Raw genomic sequence first — 22,716 nt, 5'->3', positions numbered from 1 at the left:
AAATATTACTTATCTAGGACAGCTGAATTCAGAAAGTCAGAAGCCTTATTGATCTCATTTCTGCCATCAACTATGGGTCAGAAAGTTTCATCAGCAACGATTGGCAGATGGATTAAGTTATGCATTTCTGCTGCATAAATTGAAAGGTTCTCAAGGCCCCGGGGGGTATAGTTCCACATTCTACGAGAAGTGCAGCTACTTTGGTAGCTTGGGCCACTCAAGCATCTATAGACGAAATTTGTAGAGTGGCCACTTGGTCATCTATATCCTCTTTTATAAGACACTACCGATTAGACACATTTGCATCCGCAGATGCGGCTTTTGGCAGGAGGGTTTTACAAGCAATAATTCCCAGCCGTGGCCAGCGGATGGGTGCAGTTCCCTCCCAAATGACTTAGGCTTGGGTAAGTCCCATATAGTGGAGTGGCGGAGCATCGAGGAGGAAAAGGGGACGTTGTTTTACCTGAACGTCCATTTTGTCCTCGATGCTCTGCCACTCCGACCCGCCCAGTATTTGTCCATCACCTGGTCCGGCTGGGGTTTTCTTTATTTTTCCTCTACAGTGGAAGTACCATGATGACCGTGTAGGAAGGTTACATTGAGGTTGATGCTTCAGGTCCTGCAGTTCCTAGGGTTACAGTCTGGTGATAGTTCTGGAGGGACTTCGTGAAAAGACTGGACATGCGCAGTTGGAGGAGGCGGGACAAAGCTGTGGAGGAAAATTTGATTGGCACCCAGTCGATCTAATGACGGTGAAGGAGTGGAGTGGTGGAGCATCGAGGACAAAATGGACGTTCAGGTAAGACAACGTCCCCTTCTGATAAGAGTAGGATACTTAAAAAGATTATTTGGAAGATATTTTATATAATTAGACTTCAGATATCTAAATTCAGTTTAGATGTAGGCATTCATAGTGAAAGTAAGTAATGTTTGTATAGTTGAAAATACCATTTGGGATCCAGAGTACAAACCCTGTGTTCTGTGTAGAAATCCAAACTGAAGCATCTTTAATAAATGCTATTTAATGTCTACTTGAACAGTTCCAGAACCCAATACCTCTCTTTCTCTCTCTCCTCTTTTAACATTCCCCTGGATAATCCTTGCTTACCAATTATTTATTCAGCAACCATTCAAAGTTATGATAGGACTGAAAAAATAACTTTATAACCAATTTAAGACAATTTATGACTTTTACAGTGTCCCTCAATCAATGATCGCCATTACAGGCAATATGCATTGTCCTATGCCTGATCTGTGTTGTTTTCTCCTTCAAAGTGGGGAGATTGAAGAGGAAGGAATTACAAGAGAATAAGCTATTTATTCTTCCACATATCAAAAGCAATAAATTACATTGTGGGCACACTATGCAAATACCTTACTCTCTATAAATCCTTTCCTCTTCAATCTCACCACTCTGAGAGGGTGCAGTAAAAAAAAGCACACAATTTCTTTAAACAATGTCCTATTCCTTAACCTTCTTCCTTTCACAGAACACACATTGAAGAGGAAGGGATTTCAAGAAAGTAATGTATAATATATTGTATTTACTTGTATGATAAAGTGTGTCAATCTAATAAAAAGTCTAAAACTTGATCAAAATTTTAAATGTCTTAATCTGAATGCAAAAAAATTAAATTACATTTAATTTTTTTTAAATTTCCAGTCTAAACTTCAGGAAATTCCAAGAGAACAAACAGCTTTTTAAATAACAAACAAAAAAAAAACACACCATACAGTTACATTTCAAATGTAATGCTGACCTGGGAAATGGATCTTGATATGCTAATTACCAATGAACAGTGACAACAGTAAAGAACGGAAAACAAAAGAACCAATTGTTAATATTTGACTATGGCAGGTGTACCTGATTCAAATTGTAATTAAACATATGATTGATACTTCTTAGTCAGTCATTGTTTCTTAGTCTAATCTACCAACAAGATTGTCACAAGGACACCGCACAAATATCTTCCTAATTAATATACCTTTATTATATTAGATATTAATATATCAAATGTATTTCTAATTTTGTAACTAGCTATTGATAATGGAAACATAAAAATAATAATTTAAAGTCTGGAATAATATTTAAATGCTCTAGTAAATGGGTATAAATAGGTAATGTAATGCTGTTTTTTTTAAGAGAGTTATGAAATCATCAAAGCTCCACCTCCAGGATTTTATCCAAGGCTTGGTGTTATAGGTTTCGCTGGTATTGTTGGATTGTTCTTGGCAAGAGGTATGTTTGTTTTCAATGTTTGTTCAAATGTTGGTGTCCATTTTCTCTTTCAGCAAAGCAGAACTTAAAGTGCAATATACAATTAATTGATACTGTGATGCTCAACTAGAGTGTTACCATCATTAAATTACAAATAAAAATTTCAATACATCAGCATTAGAATTTATTTGGAATAAGCTCAACATGTTTCAGACAAGAGGACCATGTATAATAAAGATGTAAAAATACCTATTACAAACCAACAATTGTACCAACTAATTTAAAAGTAAATTCCATTAAGGAACATGATGATTATGCATTTAATGAGTCATTTTTATACAGTGAGAATGTACATATTCTTGTACAGAATAACATTACATAAATCATGATCCTCTTTTAAAGCCATCAATTACTATGTATATAATAGAGATACATCACAAGTAAGCATTGTTTTCATATTGTTGCTGAATTCATATGTTAAAGATCATGGCTTAGCTATAAGGTACATGTTGTATATGGTATAAATTCTCAGTCTCTAGTAGATGAAGTAGAGGTAGAAAAGAATCCTGACTAAACCTTGTGTCTGCTATTAATCAGAGATCCTTCTGGGCTAGATTGATAAATGAATAATCTGACACAGTATAAACACTGGTTATTCATAAACAGCATTTAATTACCAGAGCAAGTCTTTTATCACTTGTTGAATCTATCTATGTGGCTAGACAATATGTACTTTTCAAGATGTTTTAGAATTTGGAGACCGAATTATAAATTAAGAATATGTGGGTAGGATCTTTCAATGACCAAAGCCAGGCTTGCATCATCTTGCTACAGTGTTTAGTATTCCTTTGCTCTTCACTATCCTGTTTTCCTATATCTTTATATCTAATTGCCATCATTTAACATACTTTCCCCAATCTACTTATTGCCAAAGTAATTCATCTGGCTGAGAATCTGCCCCTTTGGGGACACGGTGATGCAGTGGCTTAATGAAGCTGGAACTGCTGGCCAGAAATGGTCTACACTGGCGGTTTGAGCCCAGCTCTGTGAGACAGAGTGTGTTCCCGTCACTTCCTCCCCAGGTCCTATCCATTTGAAAGCATGCAATATTGCAAGTAGATAAATGGATACCACTTTGATAGGAAAAACCTAACTACATTTGTGTGCGCGGTGAGGGGAAGCCGGCTCTGGACCTAGCCGGATGCGAGACAGCGTAACACGAGGCGAGGTGAGATGAGACAAACAGAGGAGCCTGGAAGAGTCAGCAACCTAGAAACCACTAGTCAACTAGTGTAAACTAATTTGTCCCCTGTGGTGCACCAAGGATAGGCAACAAGCACTAAATAGAATGAACCATCAATTAAGGCTATCGGGATTGCATTGTGTGTAGCATTTGTAAATTTCCCTGACATTATATGCCGTACTATAAATAAGTAAGTAAGTAAGCCCTTTTAATTTCATCTTTCATCAGTATATCATACATTAGAAGTAACATTTCTTCTATGGAATAGGTTCTAAAATTAAAAGATTGGTGTATCCAATAAGCTTCGTGGGGATTGGTATTGCTGTCTACTATCCACAGCAAACAGTTGCTGTTGCCAAGGTAATTATTGAAAATAATCCTTTTATTTTGTACCCTTATATTTCTTGAAATCTTGTAATTTTACTTAAATAATATAATTAGTCCAAAGTGTTGGGTAAATATAGTGTAAATATAGACATAAGTGAATATGTCTGGGTGCACACATATACAAACATAGTTGAGTCTACTTAGTCTCAGTCCATCATTATTCATTATTTATCCCAGTATATCAGTTAAGGAGATTTTAGGGATTTGCAAATCTAATTCTATTTCCTTAATGAATAATCCAGGAGACCAAATGTTCTCATTAGCACATACTTAATATCACTATTTTTTTCTGCAGAGCCTCTTATGAAAAAACTTTGTGGGTTTCTGTAGTTTCTTTTCTCGTCAGTTATGTTTTCCTTTTCTGTTGAAGACAGGTTTTTTTTACATAATTGAATAATTTGTTTCTTTATTTTATAAATGCTAAAATTAAGTCTGCACAAATAGCTTGATAGTGTTGCTCATGAAACAATACAAATATTGAAATATCAAGTTGCAGCAGCTTTGTGTATTAATTTTATGGGGTGCCTATAAAGTGTGTCTACTTAAATCAGTTGCATCTTAAAAAGTATATTAGCACTGTATAGCCATCCTTTCTTGAATATAATTTGAGATCGTACAATATTTTCCAACACTAAATACTGAACCATAGAACAAAGCTCTATAGATTGTCAGCTGTCCAGCTAGCGAATCCAAAAAAAGAACTCCTGGGACATTGTTATTCCCAAAAAGTAAAACTTTATTGAATACAATACATTGGCACAGAAGAAACAAAACCATCTCTGAGTTTCCCGCGTGAAAGCCCACAGAGTTTAATTTGCTTTTCCCCTTTGGCCATCCCCCTCAGTTCATTGTGTTATCCAATTAAATCAACTCCTTTTGCTATGAGAACGGCTTGCATCATTCAAACACCTGCGCAGCATGATTTTGGGATTGGCAAAAGGGTCTCACAATCTGCAGGCAGAGTCTTGGCATTCCATTCCCACCCCAGACATTCCAACCATCCCCCTCCCGATTGTAGTCAAGCTGAGAGCAAAGAAGTAACCAGATAAAGAGTGAATCACTCTTGACATCTATTATATGAGTCCTGAAAATATAATATTCTTTTAAGAGCCTTGGTAGTACAGTGGTCTAAGGCACCCTGTTATTAAGCTGGTTATTAAGACCAGATGCCTGCAATTACTGCAGGTTCAAATCTCACCAAGGCTCAAGGTTGACTCAGCCTTCCATCCTTTCTAAGGTAGGTAAATTGAGGACCCAGTTGTGGGGGCAATAAGCTGACTTTGTATAAATATACAAAAGAATGAAGGCTATTGCTTAGCGCATTGTAAGCCGCCCTGAGTCTCCGGAGAAGGGCGGCATATAAATCAAAAATTAAAAAAAAAATTAAAAAAAAAATTAAAAAAAATGTGAAATGATTGTAGCTCAAATTGTTTAAAGGGTGAAAGTTTTTGGTTCTGTTAATGATTACACAGAACTTATGTATACCTGCTTTTGCAGCTGAAATTCAGAATTTCAGTTTTTAAACTAAATGTTCTCAGAGAAAACAAATATTTTCATTTGTTTCTGTCAAGTCTCACACTTCTCTAAATCATAGTTTTAGCTACATCTGTTCACATGTTGTAACTCTGTAATTTGTTTTCTACTGAATCATAGCATGGAAATTTAAGGGTGTTTACACAAGGAAAAAGAATTGTCCTCTCCTCTATACAGATTTGAGGCCCCTCAAAAGCTTTCTGGAAATACTGCTTGTCAATATGGGATTAAGTGCAAAATGTTGCTATGTAAAATAGGCACAGGAATTTCTCTTTGTTTCTGTAAGCAATAATGTAAACCAAGATTTCTGCTTACAGTTTATTTCAAATTTGATAAGAAAATCAGATCTTTTTTTTGTTTTGTGCTACCTTTTCCAAATAAACCTCAACTATATACTTTATTTATATTATAACAAAGTCATACTGAGCAATACTTGTGGCTGACCTATAAATTCACTTTTATGGTGGCACTGGAGAAATTGAAAATGTTGTATAATGGGAATATCAATGTTTGTATATGATCAAGGTATCTTAGTATAAGTTGAATAAAGTAGCAGTTATTTCTTGCTGTCTTGTTTACTTTATAATTACAGATTTGTCATGATTTGCTATACTACTTACCTAAATTTAAAAATGTACTGTTTATTGAAGTTGATAAAGCCAAAGTATACCTCTTAAAATGACTGTCATCATAACATTGGTTTTTGAAAGGTAACTGGCCTTCGCCTATATGACTGGAGTTTACAAGCATATATAAGCCTAGAATCTCTTTGGAAAGATAGTTCAAAAAAGAAAAAGTCTGCAAAAGCAAGTAGCAAGGTATGGTATCTGAGATGTTTCTTTCATGATGAGTTTGTTTTGGTGGTTCTTGGCTTTTTTGTTTTGATTTGTTTCTGCTAATTTGTTCTTATATTGTAGTTATAAAAGCTATGCAGGGATAAACACAAGCTATCATATACTGGTTCCACAAACTTCAGTAATATTTAGGAAAAGCCTGAAGACCTGGTTCTGCCATTTGGCCTGGAGATCCATTAGGGTAAGGGTCTCCAACCCCTGGCCCTTGGCCCAAAACTGCGTTGCAACCCGTTTGGAACTGGGCTGCACAAGCTAGATAACTTCAGTATACTTTGGATTACAACTCCCTTGCCACTGCCTATGCTGGATACACTAATGGCAGTTGTATATTATAGCAACTGTAGAACATGAACTTTATTCCCTCTGTCTTAGTTGATCATTACAATTCGAGATAAATCTTAGTAGAAATCATAAATCTTTAAATTTTTGTCTTGTTAGTTTCTCTAAGCCAGAAGGGGACAAGATAAAACTTTATGTTGCCAATGTATAACAGAATTGGAAGGGACCTTGTAGGTCATCTAGTTTAGCTTTCTGCCCAAGCAGCAGACCCTATACCATTTCTGACAGATTTATTTATTTTATTTATTTATTGGTTCGATTTATATGCCGCTCTTTTCCGGAGACTCAGAGAGGCTTACAATGCGTTAAGCAATAGCCTTCATACTTTGTATATATCTGCTTAGTAGGGCTTTCAGGCCCCCCCAAGCGGTGTTCTTTTTTTATACAAAGTCAGCTTATTGCCCCCACAAACCGGGTCCTCATTTTACCTACCTCGAAAGGATGGAAGGCTGAGTCAACCTTGAGCCTGGTGAGATTTGAACTTGCAGTAATTGCAGGCAGCTGGATTATTTAACAGTGCTTTAATCTGCTGCACCACCAGATGGCTGTCCAGTCTCTTCTTGAAAGCTTCTAGTGATGAAACAGCCACAACTTCTGAAAGCAAGCTGTTCCATCAGTTGATTGTTCTCACTGTCAGAAAATTTCTCCTTATTTCTAGGTTAAATCTCTCCTTGATCAGTTTCCATCCATTATTCCTTGTCCGGCCTTCAGGTGTTTTGGAAAATAGGTTGACCCCCTCCTCTCTGTGACAGCCCTTCAAATATTGGAACACTATTGTCATGTCACCACTGGTCCTTCTTTTCACTAGACTATCCATGCCCAGTTCTTGCAACCGTTCTTCATGTTTTAGCCTCTGGTCCCCTAATCATCCTTGTTGCTCTTCTCTGCACTCCTTCTAGAATCTCAATATCTCTTTCATAGTGTGGTGACCAAAACTGGATGCAGTATTCTAGATGTGGTCTTACTAAGGCTTTATATAGTGGTATTAGTACCTTACATGATCTTGATTGTATCCCTCTGTTAATACAATTTAGGATTTTTTTGGCTGCCACTGCACACTGTTGGCTCATATTTAATTGGTTGTCCACAAAGGCTCCAAGATCCCTTTCACGTTTACTGCTATTAAGCCTGGTTTCTCCCAATCTATTTGTGTACTTTTGATTTTTCTTGCCTAAGTGTAAGAAATGTAAGTTTACTTTTCTCTACATTGAATTTCATTTTTTTAGTTAGGGCCCAGTGTTCAAATCTGTCAAGATCCATTTGGATCATCTAGAGTGTTAGCTATTCCTGCCAGCTTAGTATCATCTGCAAATTTGATGAGTTCACCTTCTATTCCCTCATCTATGAAGATATTGAAGAGTACTAGGCCTAAGATGGAACTTTGTCGTACCCTACTACTTACTTCCCTCCATGTAGACGTAATACCTTTAAGAACTACTCGTTGAATATGGTTTGTCAGCCAGTTACAAATCCATCTGATGATGACATCTATCCCACTTTTTACCAAGAAGTTGGTTGTGTTCTACTTTGTTGAATGCCTTGCTGAAATCTGGGTATACTATGTCCACAGCATTTCGCTGCTCTACTAATTTAGTCACTATATGAAAGAATGAAATAATATGGATTTGGCATAACAAACCCATGCTGACTTCTAGTTATTACTTTACTCATTTCTAGAAGTTCCCAGATCTGTTTTTTGATTATCTTTTCCAGTATTTTCCCACGTGTTGATGTTAGGCTGATTGGTCTGTAGTTTCCTGGGTCTCTTTTTTTTTCTCCTTTTTTGAAGATGAGAACCACATCAATTCTTTTCCAGTCCTCTGATAGTTCCCCGGTGCTTCAGGATTTTTGGTACAGTGGTTCTTAGATGACATCTGCCAACTCCTTTAGAACTTTGGGATGTAATCCAGGTCCCAGTGATTTATTTTCATCAAGATCAGACAAGTGTTCTCTTACCATTTTATTTTATTTTTTTGCTTATTTTAACTTTTATTTCTAGTCTGTCTTTTACAGTTATGTTTTTGGGAGGTTGGGCTATAGTTTTTTTGTATGTGAAGACAGATTCAAAGAATGAGTTAAGCAGGTCTGCTTTCTCTTTGCTGCCTGTTACTTATTAACTGACTGTTTCCTTGATTTTTTTTCTTATTATTTATGTGTTGAAAGAAACATTTTAAAATTATCTTTGACTTTTGTTGCAAGTCTTTGTTCATTCTGAGCCTTTGCTTTTCTGATTTCGTTTTTGTAGACTCTGGCTATCTGCTGATATTCTGCCTTAATTATGTATCCCTCTTTCTATTTTTTCTACTTGTCCTTTTTGTCTTTCAGTTTATCAGAGAGATCTTTGTGTAGCCATGCTGGTTTCTTCTTGGATTTCTTCTTTTTGTTTTTCAGTGCTATTCTGCTGGACTGGGCTTTTATGATCATATTTTTCAGAGTTTCCCAAGCTTCTTGAGTTGTTTTTCCCTTTAGGATTTTCATCTAAGAATCTTTCCCAAGTTCTCTCTAAGTTTGGTAAAATCAGCTGTTTTAAAATCTAAGACTGGTATCATTATATTCTATTCCTTGTGTTTACATTATGTTGAATTCCAGTATGACATGGTCACTCTCACCCAAGGTTCCTGTAGTTTCAACACCCTCAATCACTTCTTCTTTGTTCAAGAGAATTAAGTACACTATGGTTGTCTTTCTAGTTCCCTCCTCTACCTTTTGGGTGACAATAAAGTTGTCACCTTGGTTGGTCAGGAACCTATTCGATTTCTCACTTGGTGCAGAATTAGTCTTCTAGTTAATGCTAGGGTAATTGAAGTCCCCTATTATTATTATCCCTATTACTATAATACTATATACTATTATCCTCCAAAGAAAGATTGAAGGTCTTGAACGAGGTCCAGGCAGAAGAACGTCATGGCTTCAAAATCTAAGGGACTGGTTTGGACAAAACAACAGCACTTTTTCGTGTGGCTGTTGATAAAAATAGGATCGCCAACATGATGGCCAATGTTGGATGCCAAATTACCGTCCAGTCTCCAACCTTCGCTTTGTTGCGAAGGTTGTTGAGAGTGTGGTAGCACGACAGCTCCCTCAGTACCTGGATGAATCGGCTTATCTGGATCTGTTCCAGTCGGGCTTCAGGCCTGGGTACAGCACAGAAATGGCATTGGTCGCATTGGTTGATGATCTCTGGAGGGCTCGGGACAGGGGTTGCTCCTCTGTCCTGGTCCTATTAGACCTCTCAGCAGCTTTTGATACCATCGACCATGGTATCATGCTGCACTGGCTGGAAGAGCTACGGGTGGGAGGCACCGTGTTGCGGTGGTTCTCCTCCTTCCTCTCCGACCGGTCGCAGTCAGTGTTGGCAGGGGGGCAGAGGTCGACCCCGAGGCCCCTTGTATGTGGGGTGCCACAAGAGTCGGTCCTCTAGCCCCTTCTGTTCAACATTTATGGGTGAGATCATCCATGGTTTCGGGGTGAAGTACCATCAGTATGCTGATGACACCCAGCTGTACATCTCCACCCCGGACCACCCCAATGATCCCTTTGAAGTGATGTCCTGGTGCCTGGAGGCTGTACGGATCTGGATGGGGAGGAACAGACTCAGGCTCAACCCATCCAAGACCGAGTGGCTGTGGTTTCCGACATCCCGATATAGTCAGTTGGTGCCATCACTGACTATTGGGGGCGAGTCATTGGCCCCCACGGAGAGGGCTCGCAACTTGGGGTCCTCCTGGACTCACAGCTGTCTTTAGAAGAGCACTTGACGGCTGTGGTCGGGAGGCCGTTTTATCATGTTCGCCTGATTCACCAGTTGCATCCCTTTCTGAATCGGGACTCGTTAAATACGGTCACTCATGCCCTCATCACTTCCCGCCTGGACTACTGCAATGCTCTCTACATGGGGCTCCCCTTGAGGAGCACCCGGAGGCTCCAGCTGGTCCAGAATGCGGTCGCGCGGGTGGTTATGGGAGCGATGGGGCACTCCCATGCGACCCCCCCTCTTGCGCGAGCTGCACTGGCTCCCAGTGATCTTCCGGGTGCGCTTCAAGGTTTTGATTACCACCTTTAGAGCACTCCCATGGTTTAGGACCGGGGTATCTATGAGACCGCCTTCTGCCACCAGTGGCCTCTCATCGACCAGTACTCTCCCATAGAGAGGGGCTCCTCAGGGTGCCGTCGGCCAAACAATGTCGACTGGCGGCCCCCAGGGGGAGAGCCTTCTCTGTGGGGGCACCTGCCATCTGGAATGAGCTCCCCTCGGAGATACGGAGGATCCCGGACCTGCGCGCTTTCCACCGTGCCATCAAAACATTTCTTTTCCAGCAGGCCGGCCTGGCCTAACCTCTCTTGTAAACTTTTTTAAAATTTTAAAATTTTAAATTTGTCTTATGAATTTGAGGTGTTTTAAATTTTGTTTTTCGGGCCAATTATTTAATTGTATTTTAATGGTTTTTTAACATTTGTAGTATATGTATTTTATTTGGCTGTTCACCACCCTGAGTCCTTCGGGAGTAGGGCGGTATACAAATTCAATAAATAATAATAATAATAATAATAATAATAATAATAATAATAATAATAATAATAATAATAATAATAATACGCTGCGTGTTGTTGTCCTGTAACCAGGCAGACCAGCCCGAAAGGCTCTGACGAGCCTTAAATGGCTCTGGCGATCCAAGCTCTAACGATCCCAGCTTTGCCTGCTAATCAGGCAACACAGCTGGGATCACCAGAGCCATGGAGAAGGAAAAAACTTTTTTCCTTTCACATGGCTCTGGCGATCAAGCTCTGACGATCTGCTAATCAGGCAACTCAGCTGGGATCACCAGAGCCATGTAAAAGGAAAAATGTTTTCCCCCTCCAGCTTGCTTACCTTAGCTGCTAGTCGCAACGCTTGCCTTGCTTCGCTTGCCTGAATCCATTCCATCAGCAAGCCACTCCTTGCCTGCAATCAAGCAGGCAGGGAGTTATGGACTTCAACTCCCAGAATTCCTCAGCCAGCAAAATGAAGCTGGCTGAGGAATTCTGGGAGTTGAAGTCTACAAGTCTTAAAGTTGCCAAGGTTGGAGACCCCTGTTCAATTGGGTAAGCTTTTTTCCCCTTTGGGAAATAGTTAATTGGGGTTTTTTTTAATTATTCTTTTTTTAGACCTAGCCATTTAAAGTTTAGGAAGTTTTAAATTTAGCTGCTTTTATATAAAAATAAAAATAAAATAAAATAATATTTGTGCAGCTTTCTGAGATTTAGTGTGTTTCTGTAGTGTTTCGCTCTAACTACACAAACACACAAAATCTCACAAAGCTGTATGTGGAATTGTGTGTGTGTAAAGTGTGAAAGTTGTTTTTTGGGGGTTTTTGTGGCTGTGTGAGGTTCCTGCTTGTTGCGGGGCCATTTTGGGTCTAGCACAGCTGCTTTTACATTGTGGGTGAGCCAGTTATGTTGTGTTGTGTGTGTGTAAAGTGTGAAAGTTGTTTTTTTGGGGCTTTTTGTGGCTGTGTGAGGTTCCTGCTTGTTGCAGGGGCCATTTTGGGTCTAGCACAGCTGCTTTTACATTGTGGGTGAGTCAGTTGTGTTGTGTTGTGTGTGTGTAAAGTGTGAAAGTTGTTTTTTTTGGGGGGGCTTTTTGTGGCTGTGTGAGGTTCCTGCTTGTTGTAGGGGCCATTTTGGGTCTAGCACAACTGCTTTTACATTGTGGGTGAGCCAGTTGATGTTTTTTAATTTTTATTTGGTGTGCGTTGGAAGAGGGGTAGTCTTATACGGCGAGTATAGCCCAAACCCTATATTTTAACAGGAAAAGTCGGGGGTCATTTTATATGCCCAGTCGTCTTATACGCCGGAAAATACGGTAATCTCGCTTACATTTTCATAAAAAAATTTTCACCATTACATCTTTAAAAAAAAAAAATCCAAATAAAGACAAATGTTTACAACATAAATTCTAGCATCTTAATTAAACCATTCCATTATATCAAAAATCAATCCAGTTCTTTCCAAATTTTTCTCCATTGCTTCTTTTAACAATATCAAAATACAAATTTTAAAAAGTAATCTAACCTCTTAATCTAAATGTTTACCTTACTACTTTATCATCACCAATCTTAATTCCAAATATATGCAACTTAATTTTTATTTCCATTTATTAATCAAAATTCTTACTTAATATCTAGACCCATTCCATCCAATCTTCAAATCTTAAATTTTTACACAGAGATCTCAAAATTTTTTCATTTCATTTTAGTTATTTTCCAATATTTTCTTTTTCACCCTTTATATATATCTCCAACTATTGTTTAGCTAATTTCCAGCATAGTTCAGTTTGGCTGATTTCCAGCATTTTATCCTCCATAGCTCCACCTATTATTTGGCTGATTTCCAGCATATCTTGTTTTGGCTGAATTTCAGCATAATCTCCTCCATAACTCCGACTATTATTTGGCTGATTTCCAGCATTTTGGCTGATTTCCAGCATATTTTATTTGGCTGATTTCCAGCATCCTCCTCTCTACTCCCAACAATTGTTTGGCTGATTTCCAGCATCTTTTATTTAGGCTGATTTCCAGCATATTTTCCTCCGCATCTCCACTTCAGCTGATAACCAGCCTGTCTTATTTTAAGTATTTTCTTTTCAAAATATTTGTCTATTAATCAACAATTTCCAAATATACTCTTCCAGGGTGTTTCCCACCTATTTCTTAATATTAATCATTCAACATATGTTAAATTCAATCCCAAATTATTACTTCCATCTGTGTGTTATTATATCATCCAATAATTATTTAATCATTAACAATTAGTCATATTTATCCTCCTCAACTTTTTACAGTTTAAAATTAAAACATGTTACATCAAATTATACTTTTACAGAAATATCATTTTTGACCACTTTAACTTCATATTTCTATTTTAATTACTCTCTATTTTTTCCTATCTTTATTACACCATAGACACCTTCTGCTTTTATTTAAAACTCATTTAAACATTTAAGCATTGCCTGTTAATTTTATCAATTTTATTTCTTCATTTCCTTATCTGTCCATAATTATTCCAGTTCTAAATCAGTACTTCCGTGTTTAAAACTCTGTATATCATTGTAATTCTATTGTAGAATCTGTTCTCTGTAAAATCCATCAGCTTCCTCACTTTTGTTCCTGCGCCACATCTTTTGTTGCTACACAGTTAATTTAAGTTTTTTTTTAATTCCATTGTATTTCTTCTGTTCTTGTTATTCTTTAGACAGAATAGGAGTCCCAAAAATCCAAAGTTATTTTCAATGTAATCCAAAATAGCTAGTCAAAATGGTTTCTTTTCAAACAGAAGGCAAGTCTTTACAATCAACACTTTCGCTTAGTCACAGTTTCAGTCTCCATTTTAAAGCAATTATGTAACCATCCGTTTGTCTCGCTTCATCTGGTTTTTAAAGGTGTCAATCGCTTTTCTCTTTTCTGAAAAAATAAATCTGTTTCAATTTAAAGAGGATCTTAATTTTCTAATTATATTTCATTAATGGTCAATTCGTTCCAATCAATCTTTACTGAAGTAAATCCCTTAATGGGTCTTTAACCCTTGTTATTTCGTTACAAAATCTTCAAGCCCCACAGATATTCAGCTGCTGTTTAAGGCTAGGGGTCTTATTAGTAAATGTTTATGCTCAAAGCGCTGTTTCTCGCCTGGGTCGGTATCACTCACCCGGCTTCAACATGTCATTCTTCCTACCTTCCTCCTGTGCATTTCTTTTCCCGGTTTGTCCTGGCTTCGTGGCAGCTGCCATGGCTGCCATCCCCCCCACCGTCAACTCAGAGGGTTTCCTCTGGCCTCTGAGGAACTTGCCTGTTCCTCTCAGCCGCCCACGGTGTTCCTCTCTTTCCCCTGTCCCTACAGGACAGGTTCAGTCTGCAGACCTGTCGGCAGCAGTTCGTCAGTCAGGGTTTTCGCGGGGCTCATCAGAGCCTGCTATTTCTCTGACTGTATCACTGTGACGCCAAACCGGAAGGCCGCCCAGAAGGAGATTACTATTGTAGTGTGTTTCCTACATAGGTAAAGGTAAAGGTTCCCCTCGCATATATGTGCTAGTCGTTCCTGACTCTAGGGAGCGGTGGTCATCTCCGTTTCAAAGCCGAAGAGCCAGCACTGTCCAAAGACGTCTCCATGGTCATGTGGCCAGCATGACTAAACGCCAAAGGCCCACAGAACGCTATTACCTTCCCACCAAAGGTAATAGTGGTCCCTATTTTTCTACTTGCAATTTTTACGTGCTTTTGAACTGCTAGGCTGGCAGAAGCTGAGACAAGTAACGGGAGCTAGGGATCCGTTACGCGGGACTAGGGATTCGAACTGCTGAACTGCCGACCTTTCGATTGACAAGCTCAGAGTCTTAGCCACTGAGGCATTGCGTCCTTGTTTTCTACATATATTTGTTAATTGGTTAGCAAAAAATACATCTATTTTTTCTGCTTGGTTGGGTGGCCTGTAGTATACACCTATGACAATGTCATTCGTTTTTTCTTTTATATTGACCCTTATGCATCCTAGGAGGTTTTCGTCTTTGGTTTCGTACATTTTGTAGCAGCATAGTGGTCTTTTACATATAGTATAATTCCACCTCCTCTTTTATGGGGTCTGAGTTTTTTGAACAGTTGTATCCTTCTATTAGTATGTTCCAGTCATGGGTTTCATCCCACCAAGTTTCTGTTATTCCACCTATATCATATCTACCTTTGTGTATTAATAGTTCAAGTTCACCTTGTTTGTTCCCCAAACTTTGCGCATTTGTATATAGGCATTTGAGATCTTTATCTCTGACTCTGGCTATGCTTCGTATGTCTCCTATTTGATGCTTGAGTTTTTCTTCTTTCCCATCCCTCCTTTGCCTCATTATTTGATTTGTTTTCTAGGGGTTTTTGCTTGGAATTAGGTCTTGAAAATCCTAAAGTTTGGCCACCTTCCCTCCTCAATTTTAGTTTAAAGCCCTCCTGATAAGTTGAGCCAGTTGTTTTCTGAAAACATTCTTCCCAGTTTTTCTGATGTGCAGCCCATCCCTTGCCAAAAGCCCATCGTGGAGGTAGTACAGACCATGATCCAGGAATCCAAAGTTCTTTTGGCAATACCAACCCTTTAGCCCATGGGTCCTCAAACTACAGCCCGCGGGCCGCATGCAGCCTGCTGAACCAATTAATCTGGCCCGCGGAGCACCACGAGGTTGCTCCACCCACATCACCCCACCCACCCTTCAGCAGAGTGCAGGACTTGCCTTCAGGAGAGCTGCAGGCTGGAACCAAAAGGTAAGCTCAACAATTTTAGCCTGCAGAATGCTTGTGGATGTGTGGGGGGGGGGGGTTAGAAGAGGCAAAAAACAGGCAAAAATGGTCCGTTTTTTTTCAAAAAACGAGCCATTTTTGCTTGGTTTTAGCCTGCAGAATGCTTGTGGAGGGGGGGGGGGTTAGAAGAAGCAAAAAACAGGCCAAAATGGCCCGTTTTTGCCCAAAAAACGAGCCATTTTTGCCTAGTTTTAGCCTGCAGAATGGTTGGGGGGGCGTTAGAAGAGGCAAAAAAACAGGCCAAAATGGCCCGTTTTTGCCCAAAAAAACTAGCCATTTTTGCCTAGTTTTAGCCTGCAGAATGCTTGTGGAGGTTGGGGGGGTTTAGAAGAGGCAAAAAACAGGCAAAAATGGCCCATTTTTGCCCAAAAAATGAACCATTTTTGCCTGGTTTTAGCCTGCAGAATGGTTGTGGAGGGGGGGGCATTAAAAGAGGCAAAAAACAGGCCAAAATGGCCTGTTTTTGCCCAAAAAACTAGCCATTTTTGCCTAGTTTTAGCCTGCAGAATGCTTGTGAGGTGGGGGGGGGTTAGAAGAGGCAAAAAACAGGCCAAAATGGCCCATTTTTCCCCCAAAAACGAGCCATTTTTGCCTAGTTTCAGCCTGCAGAATGCTTGTGGAGGTGGGGGGGGGGGTTTAGAAGAGGCAAAAAACAGACCAAAATGGCCCTTTTTTCACCTTCACCGCCTCCACAAGATAGAGAGAGAGACAGAAAGAAAGAGAAAAGAGAGGGAGAGAGAGACAGAAAGAGAGAGGGAGGGAGGGAGAGAAGGAAAGAGAGAGGGAAAGAGAGAGAGAGAGAGAAAAAAAGAAAAAAAGAATGAAAGAGAAAGGGGAGAGGGGAGAGGGAGAGAGACAGACAGAGAGACGGAAAGAGAGAGGGAGAGAGAAGGAGAGAGAGAAAGAAAGATAGAAAGAGAGAGGAAGAGAGATAAAGAGAAAGAGAGGGAGAGAGAAGGAGAGAGAGAAAGGGAGAGAGAGAGAGAGAGAGAAAGAAAGCGAGGGGGAGAGAGAGAGGGAGAGTGAAGGAAAGAGACAGACAAAGAAAGAGACAGACACAGAAAGACAGAGAGAGAGAGAAAGAGAGAAAGAATGAAAGAGAAAGAAGGGAGAGAGAAAGAGAAGGAGAGAGAGAAAGAAAAAGAGAGGGAGAGAGCGAGACAAAGAGATAGAGAGAGACAGAGAGAGATTTCTCAAGCTCCTTGGGGCTGAGAAGAATTGCAGCAAAACTGAGTTTCCTGAAGTGGACCACTAGACTCCTAAACAACTGAAAAAACAATCTAGTAAAAAGAAAAGGCAATCAAAAGAGCAACATGCAAACAAAAGCAAATAAAACACCCCCAGGAGCAAAACAAATTAAAGTTTAATTTGTGTGCATTGTTCAATTGACTGTTAAATTGGCCCACCCGGTCACATGACCTAGCCATGACCACCTAGTCACATGACCACCTAGCCACGCCCTCCCAGCCGATCTGGCCCCCCAACAGTTTGAGGAACCGTGAATTGGCCCCCTGTTTAAAAAGTTTGAGGATCCCTGCTTTAGCCAGTGGTTCACTTCTAAAATTCTTTGTTCTTTTCCTGGATGTTGACCTTTCGTTGGCAGTACAGATGAAAAAACTACTTGTATACTTAATTCCTTAACTTTCTTGCCTAGCTGCTTATAATCACTCAATATTGTTTTCAGGTCCATTTTCATGTCATTTGTCTCTAAGTGTAGTAGTAGTAGAAATGATAGTAATCTCTGGGTTTTATTATTTTGGTTAGGTTCTTAGCCAAATCTTTGATTTTTGCTCCACGGAAACAACATACCTCTCTGGATTGACTGTCTGGTCTACAGATGGCTGGTTCTATTTCCTTGAGAATTGAATCTCCTATCACCAACACTCACCTTTTTTTTCTTAGGGAGGTTTGGGGTATTTTTCTACCTGTCACAGAAGCACTTGAGGATGCTACTTTTTAGGGACATTTGATGATGCTTCTTTTTTAGGTATCTGCATGTTTTCTTCCAGTTTTCTATGAAAACTGCATGTTTTCTATGAAATCGATTGCTCAGCACCAGGGGGACTGCATCAGAGTGTGTTGGGTTGAACAGGGGTTTTGTACTAGGTTTGTGTTTTTTTCTATGAGTGACATGTATTAGTCTCCAGAGCAATACCCCCATCCCCCTGAGATTAAAATTAAATTAGGGTGATCAATATATAATCTGAAAAATTTCCTAACTGCCATTTTATTACTAAAATAGATGCAGATGCTTTCCTTTTAATACGCAATGCTATCTTGTTTTTTCACCTAAGTATCTCATTTACTCAGATATCTGACTATTTATCTCAAAAGATTTTTTTTGCCCCATAGGCAGAGTTATATAATCAAAGGAGTAACTTTGTGTTTTTCCCCCCCAAAAATCCAAGCCCACATACCAGTTTTTTCTCAAATATTCCAAAATGCATGCTTAGGAGAAATAAAAATTAGCTACCATCTTAACATGAACATATGGAATCTGAGCTGTTAAATATTTCTAAATATTTCAGGAGGTAATTTTGTAAGACTTTCTTGGTTATCTCTCAATTAACTTTGTTTCTAAATAACTTCAGTCTGTATTTTTTTTTTATTTCCTTGTTCATTAAGTCCAATGCAGAAAGTGATAAAGAATTGAAAGTACAAGAAGAAAGAGCAGTAAAATAAAATACTCCATTGTTGAACAGGTAAAAAAAAAAATAAGCATGTACTATTCTTAGGACAAAATTGTAGTGTTAAAATTGTACTCTTTATAAGGAATATCAGTGACAGAATAACGGTCCATTTAGGGCTATCATTCCACTTGTTAATTAGAACATTATTAGAATAATTTGGAGCAGAATTTAGAAATATTTATTTTTATTCTAACAGTTAATCAGAAACACTTCGAATAAAAATAAATATTTCTGAATTCTGCTCCAAATTGTTCTAATAATATTCTAATTAACAAGTGGAATAATTTAATGCACATGCCAAATCAAACTAATCCACTATATAAAGATGAGCAATTTTAGTTGACCAGAAACTGTCCATTTTGCATACAGAAAGTATATACTAAATCATAAGACTATCTAGTTAAAATAAATTATTTGAAGTGCTTTATAACATTAGTAGAGCAACAATGAAGACCTATGAACAATTAGAATAGATGAAACTAGTCTAAATAGAATACATTTAAACATGCTGAATTCTTCTTGCGCAATTCCCTATGCATTTGGGCCAGGTAGTTCATTGACCTTTGATGGTGATCTGGCTTTTGTATGGAGGGTTATTATTTAACCAAGGCACCATGGGGTTATATTGTTACAAAGGTTTTAATCTTTGTATTCTGACCAGAATAATTGCTGTGAAAGTGTGGCTCTATAAATCATTTAAGTAAATAAATAACTTCCCTCCTCCATTTTTTCACAATAGCTGTTAGCAGTTTAAAATTTTCCATTTAATGGCTGTTGTTAAACATGTTGCCTTCCTAACAACTTTATAAACTATGGATTCAGTAGTTGAGAATAAGTTTTTCAGATTTGGCCATCATATTCACTTGAATTTCCATATTTTTTGGAATATAAGATGCACCTTTCCCCCCCTAAAAGAGGCTGAAAATTTGGGTGTGTCTTATACTCCAAATGTAGCTTTTTTGAAGCTTTTTTTCAGCTCTAACGAGGTGCTAACAAGGCAGTAGCAAGTGAAGGATCTTCCCAGCTTTGCCTGCTCCCTCGACTCTTCGCAGTGCTTTAACGAAGCGCTAGCGAGTGAAGCGATCTCTATGCTTTGCTCCGACTCTCAGCTGTTCTTTAGAAGCTTTTTTTCAGCCCTAACTAGGCGCTAGCCGAGTGAAGCAATCTCCCCTGGCTCTCTGTAGTCCAATAGATATAGTTCTAAACCAGTATATCACAGTGCATTATAATTTACAGCATGGTATGCTACAATTCATGTAAAGTTGAAGCAAGAGCTTGACAACCTGGTAAGGAAAAAAGAAAAGAAATATGCAAACTTGCTAGGAAGAAAGTGAAGAAATATGGTTGTTAGGCTTGTTTTCTTATTGCTGACTTTTTAACACTTAATGCCCATTGTTTGCCTTGTTTGTTTGATTGGATTTTAGAAAAAAAAATTAAATATTCAATAAAGTTAGATTAAATTTTAGTTATTTTTAAACATGCTGAGAAAGCAAACATGCCAATAGGGCTACTTTAAAAACCATTAACTGTGTTTTATTACTGAAGTTATCTTTTCTGATAATTTCAAAGATATGGTAATATGCACAGTTTTTTAAATTACAAAGATAACTGTAACTCTGTAAAGCAGGGGTGTCAAACTGAATTTCTTTGAGGGCTGGATCAGCTTTGTAGTTCTCCGCAGGCCAACAGGGGGGAGACAGAATGGATGTTTCTTGTAGCACCCTGCCGGCCAGGCCCCCCACATGTATGGAGGGTTATTATTTAACCAAGGCACCATGGGGTTATATTGTTACAAAGGTTTTAATCTTTGTATTCTGACCAGCAGCACTCTATCGGCCAAAAACGGGCTGCGCGGAGGCCCCGTGAGGCCTGTTTTCGGCCTCCCCGACCTCCAGCAGAGTGCTGCAGAAGGTCGGGTTGGCCGAAAATGGGCCGCGGTGGGGCTTCACATGGCCAGTTTTGGTCTGCAGAAGCATAGTGGGTTGGTCCTTTGATATTTCCAGGCCAGCCCCACGGGCCGGATTTAAACACCCCACGAGCCGGATTCGGCCTGTGGGCCTTGAACCCATGAACCCATGCTGTAAAGGCTTAACTTTTAAAATAGGAATTAGGATATAAATTCTGCTATGCTGTTCAGTGCGAGAAATCATACTTTGGCTTCTCCAGCAAAAATACCTTTCAGATAGAGACTTAGCTGATGGCAGTTGGAAAAAATACATTGAACAACTTGGAGAAGAAGCTGATCCAACATATGTTTCCTGTGTTCCCATCCATGCAATTAATAATTCTTGTTATTGTAAACAAAGAAAAAACTTCTACCCATAGGATAATGAACATTTACAGATTATTCAAAATACCAGTGTGTGTCTCTTTAACATCAAATAGGAATCTGGTTCTGCTCTTTTTAGCCGGTACACTCAGAAAGTCTCAAGGGTACTACCATATCTCTAAAGGTCAAACCTAAAGGCTAGCAGACAAATAACTGCTCCAGAGTCTAAATACAAGGCAAACAAGCAGTAAGAACACTAAAATATAAAACCATTTATTTAACTCTCTATTTACATAATAGAGGAAAACATTTTCATTTGTATTCCTTGTACATGATATGGCCATATTTCTCTAGTTCATTTCTATTCTATACATTATGTATCACAATCCACTATCAACCCATTTCCTTCATCTCTGCTTATAGAATTAGCCTTATTCAGCCTTATTTTTTTCTAAGAAGCAGTGATGGGCTTTCTTTTTTCCATAGTGAAACTGTACCTTTACTTCCCATGTGTCCAGAAATATTCTGAGTAATTAAAATAATACAGGCCTAGAGGAACCAATGGAATACTTCATCCATCCATCCATCGGAAACTAGGGCTTTGTTTCAATTAATTGGAAAATAGCACCAAAAAGCAAACAGATTTCTTCATACTGCTCCTGAATAATTCTGTCACATTTTTCTATTAAGTCAGAATTTAACTTTTGCCAGTCTGATTTCTGTGAATATATAAAGATGTAAAAGATTTGTTGCATTCCAGATCACTATAAGCCATATTTGAATATCCTAGAACAGGGATGGTGAGGATGTACTTCAAGATAATCTAATTTATATCATTATTCTTTTGAATATAGATGGATAGATAACATATAGAAATCAACACTTTTTTTAAAATTACAGAATCTATGAAGATTGAACCTGGTTTGCCACTGTCTTTGCTTTGGAAAGATTGGCTTGAAAACTGTCGAATAAGAAATACTATGATTGTGTTCTGCCAGCTTTGGACTTATGGTCAAAGTTCTGCATCATTATCTTAAGTTCCTTTGAGACCCGAGTCTCTGAATTCCCAAGCAATACTTGCAAAGAAATATGTTTAATTAAATTTAATGAGATGTAATGCTACATAAATGTTTAAGATTAGGCTACAAATTAATGTCAAAACTTCTAAGTCCCTTGTCACTGTTTATAGGCTTAATTAAAATGAATATTGAAAAAACATTGATCTCTTTGTTTTTCTTCTATTAATTACATTGTGCTATCTTACTAGCATTTGTATAGAAAGTTAAGAGAAAATGAATAACATTTTTGATAAAGTAACAAAGCTAACTTGTCTTGTCAAAGTTGGTAGGGGTAAAAAACAAAAATACAATACATTGTCTGAATTTTCCCTTTCCTCTGCAAATTAATTCTTCTGGATAACAGAAGTCAATGGGAAGTATATAATGGAGCATCTGTGAGCTTGCTTCTGTAGACTGATGGGAACAAAACTCCTTTAAGCGTTTTTTTTTTCCTTGCTTGAATGCACAGTTGAGTATAAGTTAGAATGTTCAACTGCTAGGAACTAATGATTTATTCTTGGGCATCAATAAAGAAAAATTATGCAGTATAGAAATCCAAATACCCAACCCTAGATTGGGGATGACAGATAAAATTTGGAGTGCTTACAGCTATTTGCATGAAATGTTTCTGATGGGGAAAAAAGATTAGCACAATCATAAAATACGTTTTCAATTTCAGTGTCAAATATACACATTTACAAATGAATTGAAACAAGCAAGCAAAATAAACACTGAGAATTTACATATGTTAAGGATATTAACATATTAACACTCAAACCAGAGACATTTTCTTTAAGACATTTTATTTTCAAAT

At 38.3% G+C, this 22,716-nt stretch overlaps 1 protein-coding gene across 3 annotated transcripts in view; it reads left to right on the top strand.

The window, feature by feature from the left end:
- APOO (apolipoprotein O) overlaps positions 1-22,029 on the top strand; it is a 75,435-nt gene extending 53,406 nt beyond the window's left edge. The window contains exons 4-8 of one of the 3 annotated variants that reach the window (XM_070943296.1): positions 2,144-2,239; positions 3,730-3,821; positions 6,092-6,199; positions 18,511-18,587; positions 21,745-22,029. In XM_070943296.1, the coding sequence (XP_070799397.1) occupies positions 2,144-2,239; positions 3,730-3,821; positions 6,092-6,199; positions 18,511-18,567 (353 nt within the window). In that variant the 3' untranslated portion in view covers positions 18,568-18,587; positions 21,745-22,029. The remainder of the gene's footprint in view (positions 1-2,143; positions 2,240-3,729; positions 3,822-6,091; positions 6,200-18,510; positions 18,588-21,744) is intronic. The other 2 variants (XM_070943294.1, XM_070943295.1) reach the window with 2 other exon arrangements.
- Positions 22,030-22,716: the final 687 nt, after the last annotated feature.

Source organism: Pituophis catenifer, unplaced genomic scaffold, assembly GCF_029215685.1.
Source record: "Pituophis catenifer annectens isolate HBS135680 unplaced genomic scaffold, rPitCat1.0.hap2 SCAF_4, whole genome shotgun sequence".
Lineage (NCBI taxonomy): Eukaryota > Metazoa > Chordata > Lepidosauria > Squamata > Colubridae > Pituophis > Pituophis catenifer.
Note: the sequence above shows the minus strand (reverse complement) of the source record. Positions and strands in the feature narration are given on the sequence as shown.